We start from the raw sequence: 16,919 nt of genomic DNA on the forward strand, positions 1-16,919 counted from the left end.
CTCAGAAAACGTAGATTCATGTCCTGGACACACCACTCCCAGGCTTGGGGACTTTGCACAAGACACTGAACGTTAGTGAACCTCAATATCTTTATCTGTAAAATGACTCGCTTATCTGATTGTTGGGAAAGTCAAAATGAAGTAATAGGTATAAAAACTCTTTGTGGGCTGTAAACCCTAACGCCAACATACAGCGACATCTCACCTCTTTGAGCAGGCTGACCCCCTCGCTTGGAATTTCCTTACCAACCCCACCCACTGCCTTTAACTTTGAAAGCCCTTTTCCTCTTCCATGAATTCAGTTCTGACCTACTCAGTCAGAATGCTTTTTATATTTATATCATAGGACCAGTCATACTCCTTCCATATTATAGTTGATTCTATACTTGTATTCTAGTCTACATTTTGTGGATTCTAAATCCGTATCAGATAGGAGTCCAACCCCATCATCTTTCCATTCCTCCTGTCACCCAGCACAGCACTTAGTTTGTGGAGGACCTGAATGAATTAATCCACTCCTTGTTTTTACCTGCTTAGTGCCTTACAATGCTAAAATTCAATTTAGTTTCATTGTGAGTCTTTCTCAACTTTTATACCTTTTTCCATAGGGATTTTTCCTTAAGGAGTAACTTCATCTAGGCAACAGTAGAAGTTAGTGCTCTCATTACAGGAAATGAATATTAATGATGACTAGATGACATTTTTCTTTTGATAACCCCTAACTAATAGGAATTAAACCACTGGCCAGTCCAGTTTTTTTTTTTTAATTTATTCGTTTGTTTGGCTGTGCTAGGTCTTAGTTTCAGCATGTCGGATCTTTAGTTGCGGCATGCGGGATCTAGTTCCCTGACCAGGCATGGAACCCGGGGCCCCTGCATTGGGAGCGAGTGCAGAGTCTTAACCACTGGACCACCAGGGAAGTCCCTGGCCAGCCCAGTTTTACATCTGTTGATCAGTATGTTCCAAAAATATCCATTCTTTAATTGTCTGAGCATGTTATGACATTGGGAAAGCTATCTAGTGCTGACACTGGAGTATTTGTGGATCTGTTATTCCTCATTATTGCTGTGTAGGTTAAAATGCTGCTGTTATTTTCCAAAGCATTATTCAGAGCTGTCTGTGAGTGAGGTTAAGCTCTCTCAGCTGCAGAGATCATGACTGTGTTTTCACAGAGGCCCGTGGATGTGTGGGTGGAAGCAGGTTTCGTGATTACCAGTGTCATGCTTGTCCCGGGGGTCTTGTCTCAGTTTATCTATTTGAGTCTACTTTCTTCTCTTCAAGTGTCAGTTTAACTGATTTACAGGCTCTGAGACCATAATCCTTTCCCATGGACTAGGTAAGTCTGGGCTGCTTTCCACCCCTTGTTCACAGGCAGAGCAGGCATCATCCCCTTGTGAACCAGCCTCATCTTTGAAGCCCCCAGCTTGCTAAAGGGGTCACACGTTTGCTAGAGAGATCCCCTGAGAATGTACCCAAAAGGCAAGGACTAAGGAGGCATAAAGCGCAAGTTCTATGTCAATTTTGGGGAAATCGTGGACATTTTCTTCCCCAAGTTTGTAAAGAACGAGTTTCCTGCTTTTATGCATGGCTGCTCTAAAGAGGTGCCCAGTCTGAAATCCCAGCTACTGCTCTGGAAGGAAATTACTTTCCTTTACTTAAACAGAAAAATAGAATCTCCAAGCCTGGAGCTGGTGGCTGCCCTAGAAGAAACACCTGCAGAGGGAAAGGTTGTTTCGATGACAGGCCCCATAGCACACTTCACATGCAGCTGCTCCAAGTCCTTGTAAAGATGTGGTATCTTAAACTTTCAAACCCAGTTTACTATTGAAACCACGAGAGCCCCTTTTTTCCCTGCATTGTAAAAGGAATTAACAACTCAAGGAAAACAAAACTCAAAAATAAAGAGAAAAGAAGAAAAGAAAAAGAACCACTAATTATAGAAAAATAATCACTGTCTGAAAATAATCAAGATGCCAAAGTAAAGCTGTCTGGTCCTATAAATACCAGTAAGAGCAGCAAAGAGCATTTTTATGCCCCCAGAGACCCTCCTTCTGGGGTAACTACTCGCCCATGAGGTAGCATAGCTTTCCTTTACCTGGTTCCCACTTTTCTTTTTTTTGTTTTTAATTGATTTATTAATTTATTTTTGGCTGCGTTGGATCTTCGTTGCTGCGCGTGCGCTTTCTTTAGTTGCGGTGAGCGGGGGCTACTCTTCGTTGCGGAGCACAGGCTCCAGGCGCATGGCTTCAGTAGTTGTGGCTCACAGGCTCTAGAGCACAGGCTCAGTAGTTGTGGCGCACGGGCTTAGTTGCTCCGCGGCATGTGGGATATTCCCAGACCAGGGCTCGAACGTGTGTCCCCTGCGTTGGCAGGCGGATTCTTAACCACTGCGTCACCAGGGAAGTCTGGTTCCCACTTCTCATAGCTTACACCCAGCAGGGTGGGTTCCAGGTCAACCTCCACCCAACAAGAGCAAGCAAGACTTGCCTCACTAATGAAAAATACAAAACCCTTATTCAAAGTTCCCCAGTTCCTCTTAGAGAGGTCTTCCTCCCCCGTGATCAGAGACCTGCCCATTTCCCTGATTTTCAGAGCAGTGTTACTTGGCACTTCTGAGCCTCTTTGAACAATCTAGCTCTTCCAAGCTCAGATGGTCCACTGCACCCACATCTAGCACCTTCTGTAATGTGAATTTCCTTTCAGCACTCAGAAAGAATGTCTTGTTATACTGGGAACACACAGTATGTCCACAAAGCAAGTACACAGTAGCAAATGTAGTAAGTACTCAGGACGCACATGAGAAGAATTAGCCCATGGGTAAGAGGAATGTTCTGTTCCAGTTTGAGCCTGGAGGACAGTGCTAGAAAAGTGCAGAACATGGGAGAAGGAACCTAAATCCTACTAGGAAGTGGGGAGGAAATCTGAGAACACTCAGCAAAGCAGAGATAAACAAAGGATGAAACTTGGGGTAAATAGCTGAGAGCTTTCAAGTCTGTGGAGATCACAGAGGAGTACAGAAAATAACCAGAGGGCACAAGTGAAGGAGGGGAAAACACTGAGAAAGAACAGGGGGAGCCGTTATGTGCGGCTGATTAATGTCTGGGGTTTTGGGCCAAGGAGGCAACTGTAACCATGAGAGCTGTAGAGACTGGGGCCTGATGGGCAAAGACATCACCGGGTAAAAATGCCAGCCAGGCACAGGCACGGCATGCCCCGCACTGTGTTCATGGTTGGGGGGGGACGGAGGGGGCCGTGCCTCACACAGATCCCTTGTGTTTAATGCGGCTCCAGGCCCTCGCAAAGCTGAGCTGAACGCGTATTAGCAGAGAGGGGATCTGACTCTAAATGAGCAAAGGCAAAGGGTCCGGATTTAGTGGGCTCTTAAATGAGACCCACAGACTCCAGACGGACGCAGAGCCCCATCTCTGGCACTGCCATCAAGGGTAGGAATTCTGAGGGCAGGAGAGGGGCAGGGGCGGGGCTGGGGATGTGAACCAAGTGCTTTATTTTAGGAAAATGGAAAACAGCATAGAAGGAGAACTACTGAGACTCTGAGAGCAGGCAACTCAAAGCTTGTGACAAACGGGGGGGAGGTCAGACATGGCCCACCATACCCCCCATGGAGCTAGAGCGATAATAGTAACAATAAGAAGGTTATCGGGTATCTATACCCTTCACTCCAGCTCCTGGAACTTTCCTCTCTTCTCCTTAAATGCTTGCACCTCCCAGTGTCCTCGGCCTCTCCCTGAACAGACCTGGGAGCAGTGTTTCTCCAGATCTGTCCTCCTCTTCTCCTCTCTTACTTTCCACCCTGGTGTTGTCTTCGTCATCTGAGCATCTCCTGCTCTGAAGCCGTGTTTTTTGTTTTTGTTTTTGTTTTTTACATTATTGGAGTAAAATTGCTTCACAATGGTGTGTTAGTTTCTGCTTTATAACAAAGTGAATCAGCTATACATATACATCTATTCCCATATCCCCTCCCTTTTGTGTCTCCCTCCCACCCTCCCTATCCCAACCCTCTAGGTGGTCACAAAGCACCGAGCTGAGCTCCCTGTGCTATGCAGCTGCTTCCCACTAGCTATCTACCTTACGTTTGGTAGTGTATATATGTCCATGCCACTCTCTCGCTTTGTCACAGCTTACCCTTCCCCCTCCCCATATCCTCAAGTCCATTCTCTAGTAGGTCTGTGTCTTTATTCCTGTTTTACCCATAGGTGCTTCATGACATTTTTTTTTCTTAAATTCCATATATATGTGTTAGCATACGGTATTTGTCTTTCTCTTTCTGACTTATTTCACTCTGTTTTAATTGAGTGGTTCTACCTGGGGAGTTGAAAAAAAATAATTCCAGTGCCAGACCCCACACCCAGACCAACGCCCAGACCAACGCAAAACTCTGGGAATGCAGCCCAGGCCTGCGTACTAGTTAACCGCTCCCAGAGGAGCCCAGTGTGCAGCCAGGATTGGCAGCCACTGCAAGACAGCATCCTTCGTAGAGGCCGGTTCCCAGGTGGCTGGAGCTTGCCCTATTGGCTGTGTGTCTGGTGCCTGTTATTCCTGCAGATGCCCCTCTGCGAGCTCTCTTCCAACCTGCATAATCTTCCAGAAACTGAACACATCTCCTCTTTTTGATAATTCCTAATCTAAAAGAGTGACCCGGTACTGCACTGTCAATCCCCACAGTTTGCTTCCAGAGTGGTCAGCCTGGCCTGAGGGATTTACTGGGCCTCCTACAATGTAAATCTCTTCCTTGGATGAAGTGGAATTGAGGACTTATCTAGTTCTCAGGGAGCTGAAGAACTTTAGTCTTCTACTAAAGACCCCAGGTAGGAAGCTCCCTGGAGCCCGGGCTGTCTAGTGGACGGGGAACAGCAGAAGTGGCATCACGATAGCATCCTCCCAGGTCCTCCTGGTAGCTCAGGCCTCAGCCTTCTTCAGCTTTCCAAAATGTTCTAGGCACTAGGCTTAGCAAGTCCAACTCTCCTGAAGTTGAAGGCCACTTGGCAGTCCCTCGTATCCTTCCCCCTAGGGGCAGGGTTCAAGAGCATCTCTTTCTTTGGACTACATCCCTTGTTAGTCAGCTCAGGGCCTATGGACAGAGACTAAGCTTTGAAGGTGGATGAGCCTCCAGATTCTGGAGGAGTTTCCCTTACAGCTCACAGCTCAGCTCAGGAAACACTTCTGATACCTGACGACACCAGGCACTTGGGGTGTGTAGGGAAGGCAAGGACTCAAAGATGAAGTGTCCTGGGGGAACTTGCACTCTGGGTTTCTAGGAAGCTCAGAATCAGCTGGCAATAAGTGCCCTCCTGTGGAAACTTCCCCACCCAGTTCTGTGCTTGCAGAATAGGAAAAAGTGACCCAAAATTTTAACGTGTTGGATTTAAGGTGAGTCATAGTCCAGATAGGACAGGCCCATGAAATGTGGGGAAAAAAAGTATTTCCAAGGCTTCATTAGCATGAACAAGATACACCCACATAAGTAGGGAGTTTCCCTTCATAAAGGTACTTTGTATGAAGTCAGTTCTTCCATATGCTCAAACCACATAAAAATGTAGCCTGCTAATTTAACTTGTGTGGACGTCAGTTATGCCGGTGTTGTGATGGTACTTTAGATATTCCAGCTCCATGGGAGCTTTGCCGGATACATGAGCTCATCCCTTGGCGATGTTGCTGACACAGCCCCAGGTTAGCTCAGCCACCACATGGCCACCAGAGTGATCTCTCCACCTTACACATCTGAACTTGGCTTTAAATCCTTCATGGATTTATTTTACCTAGTGCAGTGTTGCTCCAAGGATGACCCCAGACCACATGTACCAGAATCACCTGTGGGTGGGAACCTCAGCCTGGAGTCAGACCCTTGGTTATTATTCTATCATTTTGTGCTGGGTCCATACTTGTTAGGGGAAAAGAATAAGAAGACATCATCAAATAAGAGATTGGTTTGCAAGCAACAAATTATAAGAAACAGCAACTTTCTTTTTATGTTCCATGGTCAGTTCAAACTTATGATACTTCTGAGACATTGCAAGAGTCACAGTCATAGAAAGACATTCTGAATACTATGATATCTACTACAGAAAAAAAAAAGATTAATACACTCTAGGAAGATTTTCAGTATCAAAGATTGGAGCCAAAATGGGGTGTCCCATTAACCCAGAGATAACTAGCTGTCAGCCAGGAAGTGTAATTCACAAGATCTGTGTATGCCGTTACCAGGGTTGCATCATACTGGACAGTCTACTTTCAGATGAACTGCCCCTGCAGATAAGTGGCTGGTTGCTAAGCAGTGTCTTAGCTGTCTACTTCCCTGCTTTACCTGGGATGGGGTGGGGTGAGAATGGGCTGGGTGTCAGCAGCGAGCTGATGGAATTCCCTCCAGAGAAGCTGTCCATGGGAAAGCGAGCCAAAGCTGTCCTCCTTCCATACCCAGGAACCCCCCACCCAGCCTGCCAGGGCTAAAGTGTAAACTTGACAGTGTTTACCTTGGTACCACTTGTCCCCCAGTCTGTTTCCTTTCTCTCTGTGGGGTTCAGCACCTCCTCATCGCCCAAATCCACAAATCTAAGCCCAACCTCATCCTTTCCCCGTCCTCCGATCCAAGGCCTTCCTCAGACAGACACCCTGGCTTCTGTCCATGGTGTCGCAGCCTCCTCTTACCCAGCCCACAACTTTTGACTCATTCCCTCTTCCCCACATCCAGTCAGTTCCCAGGTAGTGTTGGTTCTTCCTGAATAATCTCTCAAGTCTGCCTCTTTCCTTTCTGTTCCCATTGCTACCACCTTGATTTAGGCTTCTAATCCCCACCCTGTCCCAGTCCTGCTGCAAAGGCCTCCAAAGTCATCTCCCGAAATGTCACTTGAATCACATCTCTCCAACATTCAGAGACGCAATGGACCACAAAGTGTCCCCCCCTCGTCCTTCCACTGTGCTCCACACCCGAATCTCAGCTATGCTCTCCCTGAGCGGACTGGGGTGCTTGCTGTTCCACCAGTCAGCTGGTGTTTTCCTGCCTCCACACCTCTGCTCAGACAGGTCTCTGAAGTTGAAAACCCTCCTTGAGAGAAAGTTTACTTCTGCAATTCAGGGCCTGCTCAGATACCAGCTCCTTTCGCCAGCCACCCCAGCTCCAAACGATGTGTCATCTCCATTCTCTGAAGAAGCAATTTGTATTAGCTCCAGTCATGAGGATTTACTTTGAAATAAAAGCAGTAACCAATACTTACTGTTTACCCCATGCCAGGTACTGTGCTAACTGCTGTATCTTGTTTGATCTTTCTGAAAATCTAATGACTTAGGTATTATCCCATTTCACAGATGAATAAACTGAGAAAAGTTAAATAACTTGTTTGGTGTCACATAACTCAGAAGTGGTAGAGCAGTCTATTACCTTCCTAGCATTTTAATCTCAGTCTATATGTGTTAAACCTCCCCGTTCCACCTCAATATATTGTATCCAAAAAAGAGGAAGCATTTCTTACATACTTTTACCCCCAGCAGTGTTTGGGAGAACTCCATCATTATAAACTTTTGGGTCTTCACTCACACTAAACTGTAAATGACCAACAGTAACAACCATAACGAGATGACTTTGCCTTAAACAAAAACCCTGAAGTTAAATCTGGCCTACGGTGCTTAAGATTTAGTACTTTTTTCTCCTGCCCTTACTGTCCTCAACTGATACCCATGAGACTGTGTGCCAGATTCTCATACCTAGGGTCAGTTGCTGTATCACCGCACCTCTAGAAGTTCCCGAAATGACCTGCCTTGGCAGATGGCTCTGCCCTTTAATTAGCCATACAGTTCCTGCTTCCGCTTATTTAATATCAGGAAGTTTCCACATATTTCATCCCCTTCCCCCTCTTGGCCATAGTGCCTTCCTACTATTCTTTTCCCATTTTGTACTTTTGTTTGGTGCTTTTCCCTTCAATGTGTTATCGGAATCCAATCTGGGGATTTTTGCCAAGTTGTCTGAACTCTTTATCTCCATATGTGGTGTCTCACTTCGTTCTTAAACCCTCCTTTTTTGGTATGAATGCACATACTCTCTGTGAGCTATTTTAGGACCCAGCATCATTAAGAGACAAGATGAGTGTGGTTTGCAAATCTACCATAACTTGGAGAAGTCTTTATACTCGACTCTCTTAGCCATGTTAATAAGTACTCAGTGAGAGCTATAATGTGAATAATATAACCCAGCATACTGCAGAAACCCTGTTTTTTTAATAGTGTTTATTTATTTTTACTTGTTGACAGTTTGCTTATTTATTTATTTATTTATGGCTGTGTTGGGTCTTCGTTTCTGTGCAAGGGTTTTCTCTAGTTGTGGCAAGCAGGGGCCACTCTTCATCGCGGTGCTCAGGCCTCTCACTATCGCGGCCTCTCTTGTTGCGGAGCACAGGCTCCAGACATGCAGGCTCAGTAATTGTGGCTCCCGGGCCCAGTTGCTCCGCGGCATGTGGGATCTTCCCAGACCAGGGCTCGAACCGGTGTCCCCTGCATTGGCAGGGGGACTCTCAACCACTGCGCCACCAGGGAAGCCCCAGAAACCCTGTTTTTGATGTGAGGTTGATTGATGATCGTTTCCCCACAGCAGATCTACCCTTCTCACTGGAACTTTCTTGGCTAATATATATTTAAATTACTTTACATCCCTGATTGTATACAAATTGGTTGTTGAGTGGGCAGAAGCCAAGAAACCTTGTTTATGGCAAGAGGAAGTCAAGTGGAAGATTAAAGAAAGTCACAGTGAATAATCTTCCAGTTGATAAATAAGAAGTGACTATAGCACCACTTTGGTTAGGTACCTTGGCAAATGTGTACACTGGTATATTTTCAAGGTTGTGGCTATCTTCTTAGCTCCGTAGGACTGGTCGTGTTATGTTCTGAATTTACTGCTGCCCTTTTCCCACTACATACAATCTGGTCTGTCCCTCCTCCCAATGAACACGAAGTACATCTGATTCCAGAGTTTCTGGCTCAGTTATGACTCTATCAGGACACTGGCATCTTCAATTAGCCCTGCTAAGGAAAGCACTAGAGAATAATGATGCACTAAGCTATGTAACACTAACTCTGAACTCAACAAAATTTCAGAGAAGAAATAAGTGCAAACTGGAGCTGTAAAAAAAAAAAAAAAAAAAAGTCAAAAAGGAGATGAAACTTCAGCCTTAGAGCTCCAAATAAAAGGGTAGGGCATAGATAATAGATGAGAGGAAGGAGGACATCCCAAGTAGGCAAGTGCATCAACATAAGCAAAGGTTCTAGAAGTGGTAATAAGCATGTAATGAGAGAGTGAGCATGAATGCTAGGAGCAGAGAATTTGGTAGAAATAAGAAAGAAGAGTGAACTTGTAGGGTAAACATGGGAGAGATCATGGGGAAAATGAAGGCAACAATGAAAAAAATGCGGTTGAATAGGATATCAACAAAATTGAACAAAAATTGACTGTTAAGGAGAATTTGACTTTTGACCATTTCCCAGGTTCAATCGAGTATGTATATTTAGCTCCAAAACATGACCTCTCCTAACATCTTCTGTGCAGCTTTTCCAGATTAAAAAATTGGCTAACTATGTAACCACTGATACCTTTATAATAAAGCTCTGTTTTTTTCATCACTGGGAGAATGAACTTTGTTATGAGTCATGTACAGTGCATTTAGGTAGATGAGGTGGTGCATTGGACTGATTTGTAGGGAATGAGAGCTCCCAGAACCAGGCAGTGGAGCCTCAAAACTTCATGGATGTCAAAGGTGCCATATGACTGTACTCTAGGACACATTCATGATGGGTACGTTCACTTCCAACCCAAAAAGAAAATTCTTAGACCTGCCCTGGTTTCTTCTGAATAAATGGGTAAGTGACTTGTCCAAGGTCTCTTGGCTATAAGCAGTAGACAAGGATCCAGAGCCAAGTGTTCTCTTCCCAAAAGTGCTTTGGGTATTTTTGTTTGTTTGTTTGTTTTAATGGTAACGTGGTGAGGGCATCTCAGGTCATGTCTGGGGAGTGTTTTGTGCTCTGTAAGAGACTAGGAAATTGTTCACATATTTCTTTTATATTATTCCCATGCTTTTTATCGGTAACAAATTTTAACTCTGTCCTCTCCTACAATTTTATGTAAGATCAGTTTGAATCAATTTCTTGTCAAGTTCAAAATTAATTCTATTTCAGGGCCTTTTTCTCATGACATTTGTGTGTTTTGTGAGAACTGCCCTTCTTTACCTCTTCAGAATCAAATTGAAATATTCCAAATTTAAATCCATCGACAATTCTTCCTTTTCTATATATTTAGTGATTTTTCAGACTATAGCTAATTTTAGGTTATAATTGAATAAGCAATCTGTGGTCTGTGGGTCATTTGTCTAGAATTTAATTAAGAGTGTCTGAGGGGGAGGATGTAGACTTAGGTGGGCATTCCATAGGAGAATCTGACTCCTTCCAGGTAGTTTTAAGGTGACACTGGTTCCTTAAATTGAATTTTAGTTTTCTTCCAAACTTAAAACTTTCTTCTTCCTTACATAGTTTCATTCAGGACCTGGTTCTCTTTATTTCACTTTCTCTTTCCACTCCTTCTCCTTTACCTCCTCCCTCCCTCCCTTCTTTTTCTTCTTCTTTCTCTTCAAGGATTGATTAAAAGGAAGAGACCACCTAAGTTTACCAGGCAAGACTTATAAAAAATAAGGGAGCAAGAAAACAAACTTAGAGAGCTGAGAAAGATCAAATGAAATTGAATGAGAACTGAGTTGAGAAAGGTAAGAATGGAACATGGAGTAGCCTGGTTTGGGGACATTCATGTGAAACAGAAAGATAGGGTGAGTTGGAGGTGGGGAAAGTCTTGGGATGGACTCTCCTCACATCAGCCACCAGACATCACTGTGACAGCTTGGTTGCTGCCTGGAGTTGTCCACAGTGGGGAAGGAGAGGAGAGAGGCAGTGGGCAGTTAATCTGTACAGGATGTCTGCTAGACAGATGTTTGTGGAGCCTGAAGTCCTTACTGGAACAAAAGCAAGGATAAATAAATAATTGAACCTATTCTGGTGTTCGTCCCTATACACTTAAATACTCTGTGACTTGTTTTAAGTGGAATCCAAACACTGTGCATGATTTAGATGGCAATGTTGTTACCCTTGGCTTGGCCTCAAGGGCTGATTTTGAGTTTTCTGCCCAAAAATGAGCTCAGAATGAACTAAAAAGTTATTTTATCCTTAAAAACAGAAATAATTCTGGATCTGCTTTGGCCTTCTTGGAAAAAAGGCAACGTGGAAAGATTTAGAAATTATTTTGGTAAAGAGTCATTTTGTCAACTGCTCTCCTGAGGTAGAACAGAACCTTCAGGAATTGAATTGCATGGTACACATGCAATTTGAGGTGATTTTGGCAGTGAAATTCCTTGTCAATGGAGTATGTGGGATGGTGGTTCTTTAGAGTGGGGATGGGGTGCAGTGCTATTGGATCTGCCATCATATCAGCCCCACATATTTTCACCATCCTTCACTTCCATACAGAACGTGTCCACTTGGTGTCTCTGTGGGTCAACATTTGTTCAAGGACATCTGAAGTAGCAAGGGGTTTTGTAAATGTTGTGCAGCAAACTGGTCCTGATGGCCCTTCCTTTGCCTCTCCACCCCATCAACTCAACAGGGGTCAGTGAGTAATACAGATTTTTGTGGATGCAAATCTTGTTGAATTCTAGGCGTTGCCTGGTAGCAGAATTGACAAAATTATCTATATTCTCGGGATGGTCCAAATATTGACTCAGCCCATCCACCCGAGGTTTTATATGTATTTCAAGAGTTGGGAGAGAGAAAGAGGAACTCACAGCATGATTCGTCCTAATCTTGAATGCCCTGGGGATGGCTCTCATTCAGAGTATTCCTGGGTAAGTTCAGATGTTTTTAAAGAATTTTTGCTCCTCCTGAAATGTTCTGCTTCATGGAATAAGGAGAGGATTGCAGGGAGATAAAACAGATCTGTTCTCCATTCAGTGCTTCAGTTTTATTACATTTAATTCTAAATCATACCATGTTTGTTGGTACAAGGATAGACACATAGACCAATGGAACAGAATAGCGAATCCAGAAGAAGACTCACACATATATGATCAATGGATCTACCACAAAGGCACCACTTTCAGTAGGAAAAGGATGGTCTTTTCAACAAATGATGCCAAAACAATCGGTTGTCCTTTGGGGAGAGAGTGATGAACTTTGACCTCTACTTCATAGCATACACAAAAATTAATTCAAGATGGACCACAAACCTAAATGTGAAAGGTAAAACCATAAAGCTTGCAGAAGAAAATAGGAGATCTTTAGGGCCATGGGCTACGCAAAAAAAATTTAACAGGACACAAAAAGTACTAATCATAAAAGAAAATTTTGATAAATCAGACTATATTAAAACTATGAATATCTTAGTTTTGGACTTCCCTGGTGGCCTAGTGGTTAGGATTCCAGGCTTTCACTGTGGTGGCCCAGGTTCAATCCCTGGTCAGGGAAGATCCTGCAAGCCACGCAGTGTGGCCAAAAATAAATAAATAAGATAAATAAAGAATATCTTAGTTTGGGATTTCCTTGGTGGTCCAGTGGTTAAGAATCCATCTTCCAATGCAAGGGATGCCAGTTCGATCCCTGGCTGGGGAACTAAGATTCCACATGCCGTGCGGCAACTAAGCCCGCACGCTCTGGAGCCCGTGCACCACAACTAGAGAGAAGCCGTATGCCGCAACAAAAGATCCCATGTGCCGCAACTAAGACCCGTCGCAGCTAAATAAATAAATAAAAATAAATAAATAAATTTTTAAAAAAGAATATCTTAGTTTTAAAATTAGGCTGTCGGGGCTTCCCTGGTGGCACAGTGGTTAAGAGTCCGCCTGCCAATGCAGGGGACACAGGTTCGTGCCCCGGTCTGGGAGGATCCCACATGCCGCGGAGCAGCTGGGCCCGTGAGCCATGGCCGCTGAGCCTGCGCGTCCGGAGCCTGTGCTCCGTAATGGGAGAGGCCACAACGGTGAGAGGCCCGCGTACCGCAAAAAATAACAAACAAACAAAAAATTAGGCTGTCAGAGGAATCCATAGCATGTCTTCAAGATGTGTGACAGAAAATTAGGCTGGAGTTCTTCCGTGTGCTCTCCAGAATCTGCCCCTGGCAAAGATGGATAACTCTACTTCCTGCTCTGCCTATAGAGAGATGGCTGCGAGTTGAAATAAGTGGTTTGTCACAAGGCTGAGGTACTCAGATCTCACAGGAATCTTGCATTCCTCCTGTGGTTTTGCTACGTGAGAGGCAGCTTTGTTCCCGAGCCCCTCCAATCTCTGAACACTGGTGTATTTTTCTCAACACTCCCTTGAGAACCCCCGAGATTTGAGGTCATCCCACCAAGTCCATGTGTGGGAAGGAGGACAGTCTCTCGGGGCCCTCAGAGGTGAGCCAGATCCGGTTCTGTGGTGTCCAAGTTCTTGGGGTTCCAGAGCCCTGGAGGAAGCCCGGGATGCAGTGAGGCCCAGCCCTGCCCTGCCCTGCCCTTTGTGGGGCCTTGTGTTGGTGAGGACAGACGAGGAAGCATCGGAGACAGAGCCAGCAACACACATACACACAGCACCGCTGTGCTTACCACATCCACGTTTGCCACAGAAAAGCCAAGACCCCTGGCCAAGACAGACGCTTCCTTTCAGACCTAGGGTTTAGAGGGAAGGAAACACGAAATATACTTAGAGCTTTCAAAACTTTGTTTTGCACATTCTTACAAAGGGGAAAAATAAAACTACCCTGAGGGATTTTTTAAAAATCAGCTTCCAATACTTTAGATGAGTGGGAAAAATCTTACATGCTGTTATCATTTCCTTTCTGTTTCAAGAAGTTAATCGTGGGCTGGAAATAGCCTGTTGCAAAAGGGGAGACTTCATGCCCTTTGAATGCTGCTTATGCCAGAAAACTTTCCAGGCCCCAAGGGAAGGTTGTCCCTTTCCCAGGACTGTGATGCAAGATGACCCTAAAGTTAGATATTTTATTCAGCTGGAAGACTCAAGACAGTGGAGAGCTGAAATTCAGAGGGAATAATTAACTTATTCTTTGAAGCAATGGCGTCGAGCTTTGGGTTCAGGCCAGGTTCGGTTCTGGAAGTAGTGCGCTGTCACCCCAGGCTCCTGGCTCTCCTTCCCTCTAATGCAGACTTTCTGAAGGCCCCCGGTGCCTGAAACCAGGCACTGTGAATTAGCAGTGGATGTGCTGAGTGTCCAGCACATTAACCAAGGAGTGGTTGTTTGTTGCCCCTCCCGTCCAAACAGAAATACTGGTATATAAAAAAGAGAAACATTAACTATTTGGGGAGTAAAATTTCACTGTATTAATTGGAAAGTCGCAGATAAGCAAAACAGCTGGTAAATTAAAACTCATTTAAGCATGATTCGTGGGAGAAGAAAATTTTGTAAGCAATATGTTTTGCTTCCTAATTGTCTTTTGACTGTCAAGATGTATGCATCACCAAAGAATAGCCTAAACTCCCGCTGGTGGCTGGGGTAAGCTAGTCTGGTCTTTGAATTTGGCTTCACGTAATCAACAGAGGGGATAGCCTCCTAAATATAATGAGGTAGTTACTTCCTAGTAATACTTACAGATTACTAGCACGCTGACGGATGTTAAAGACTGCTTAAAAGGATGGTTTGACTTTGTGCCCTCTCATAGGTCCCTCCATCGTGACGCCCCCCAAGGATATCTGGAATGTCACTGGCGCCCAGGTGTACTTGAGCTGTGAGGTCATCGGAATCCCAACCCCTGTCCTCATCTGGAACAAGGTCAGTGGCCCAGATTTCAGAAGCTACCCTAGATTGACCGGCTCCTCTTATGCTGCACAGGGTGGTAATAGCCTAAAGTCCTCAGCCAGTCCAGTGCCTGCGGCTCCTTAAACTCAAGGCCTTCTGACAGTCTTCCAGACACCTGTTCTGGATCTATCAAACAATTTTACTGACCTCCAGAATAGTCCCTGCCCTGCTTTTGTTAGCAGTCCCTGAGCAGGGAGCCTTAGAAGCTGGAAGAACTATGATGCTAAACACCCATCCCACCCTCTGAGTGTGTGTGTGTGTGTGCATGTGTGTCACAGTGTAACACTGTTACAAGTTAAGATTGTGAGTTCCTTGGGCGGGTTGGCTGGGTTGTCTCTGAGCCAGGATTTCTCAGCGTCAGCACTGTTGACATTTTGATCCAGATGGTTCTTTGTTGTGGCAGCTGCCCTGTGCACAGTAAGTAGTTTTGCAGCATCCCTGGCTCCTACCCACCTGATGCCAGTAGCAGTTGCGCATGTGCGCACACACACACACACACACACACACCACTGTGATGGTTAAAAATGCCTGCAGACATTATCAGATGTTCCCTGGGGGAAAAGCCACCCTAGATTGAAAAACAATGCTCTAAGTCTCAGTTTTTCCTCCACATGAACATGGCATAGAATTCTTATAAAGATTACATAAAGTAACCCAGCTACATCACTTGGCCCATTGTCAGGTAAGTAATTAGCACTCAGGAGATGTTAGCTCTTGTTCCTGAACATGTTTCCCTTTGAGGAGCGGTTATCTTGTATAGCTATCTTCATATTTGAAAGACAACATATTCTTAGTGTGTCTGTAGAAGGGAAGAGAAAACACTCGTTTGCCAGATCAAGTAATACTTCACAGTCATACTGTACATTATTTTACATTATTGCCCTTATACCTTTTGACTTAAGTCTCACAACAGTCTGTGGGGTAAATATCATCAAACTCATGCTAACAAAAGGGAAATCTAGTTTCAGTTAAAAGGCATGACAAGAAGCCCCTTTTCAGGTGCTTTTCTTCTCCAGCAAGCTCTAAGGTGGATGGTGGTCTCTCCTGATTATCTTGTTTGCTTGGTGTCTGACCAGAGGAGCAACTTCTAGAACTCCAGGAGGGATTTTGGCTCCCATCGTCAGAACTCTTTCTGTTGCAAGTTGTAGAAACTCACTTCACACTAGTTTAGGCAAAAGAGAAAAAAAAAAAAGGGAGGGGGGGTACGTTTCTAGCCTCAAGGGCAGCTGGATCCAGGTGCACTGTGGGGTCAGAAGTCTAATTCTTGGCTCTTTGCTTTCAATGTAAGGGTATCATTTTTTCCTTCTGCTTCAGAAAGATTCCTCCATGCTGTAGGCCATAGTGTCACTGGCAGCTCCAAGGTCACATTATAATGTTTAAAGACCCCAGAGGAAAGAAAGCGCCTCCTCTCCCTGCTGCTTTGTAGAATTCCCACTGAAGGGTTCTGACCCAGGCTAGGTCACCTGCTAACCTCCGGGTCCCCCATGTGGCCGTCTGGCAGGAGCGGTGTCAGGGTGACTCTGGAACCTCCCTGGGGCTGGGGGGTGGGCAGAGATGACACCAGCTGTGCTATTACTGTCCTTTACAGCCAGAACGTCTGTTAAAGGGAGGGATGAAATTTTACCTCCGTAAACTATTTTTTTTAAAAGGGGAGGCAGGAGCAGTGAAAAGCAAAAATGCAGCCGGTGGATATGTTCCTCCTGGCCTTCAGCAAAAGCTGCTTATGCTCCTCATTGCTTATTTGGAGGTTGCTGGTTTGATCCAGGGGGTGGAGAGGTGAGGAACAACTTTTCCAAAGGATATCCATAAAAAGCTCTGTGCAGTTCTCTAGGGATACACAATGAGAAGCCAGGGTGACCCAAGCGTCCCAGGGCATGTGACCTTCAGGACCGATCTTGACAGAGAGTAATTTCTTCAGTCCTTGCTCTGCCTATCCCTCCAGCTAACGTACGCACATACCAGGGAATAAATTAGCCTCAGGAATCTTTTCCTTTAAACTTTAGGATCCTATGGGGGCAGATTCCATGGGCTTCCCTGAGGGCTTGTTAACTGGGGGAGTTCGGGGGGAGGGTGGGAATGGATGGAGTGGGAGTGGG

General features: G+C 45.0%; 1 protein-coding gene across 1 annotated transcript in view; it reads left to right on the top strand.

Moving 5' to 3' along the window:
- Positions 1–16,919, top strand: part of IGFBP7 (insulin like growth factor binding protein 7) — a 78,311-nt gene that overhangs the window by 52,100 nt on the left and 9,292 nt on the right. Inside the window, exon 2 of the mRNA XM_081226970.1 lies at positions 14,687–14,796. Coding sequence (XP_081083096.1) covers positions 14,687–14,796 — 110 coding nt within the window. The remainder of the gene's footprint in view (positions 1–14,686; positions 14,797–16,919) is intronic.

This window comes from Mesoplodon bidens (assembly GCF_964165515.1).
Source record: "Mesoplodon bidens genome assembly, chromosome: 1".
Lineage (NCBI taxonomy): Eukaryota > Metazoa > Chordata > Mammalia > Artiodactyla > Ziphiidae > Mesoplodon > Mesoplodon bidens.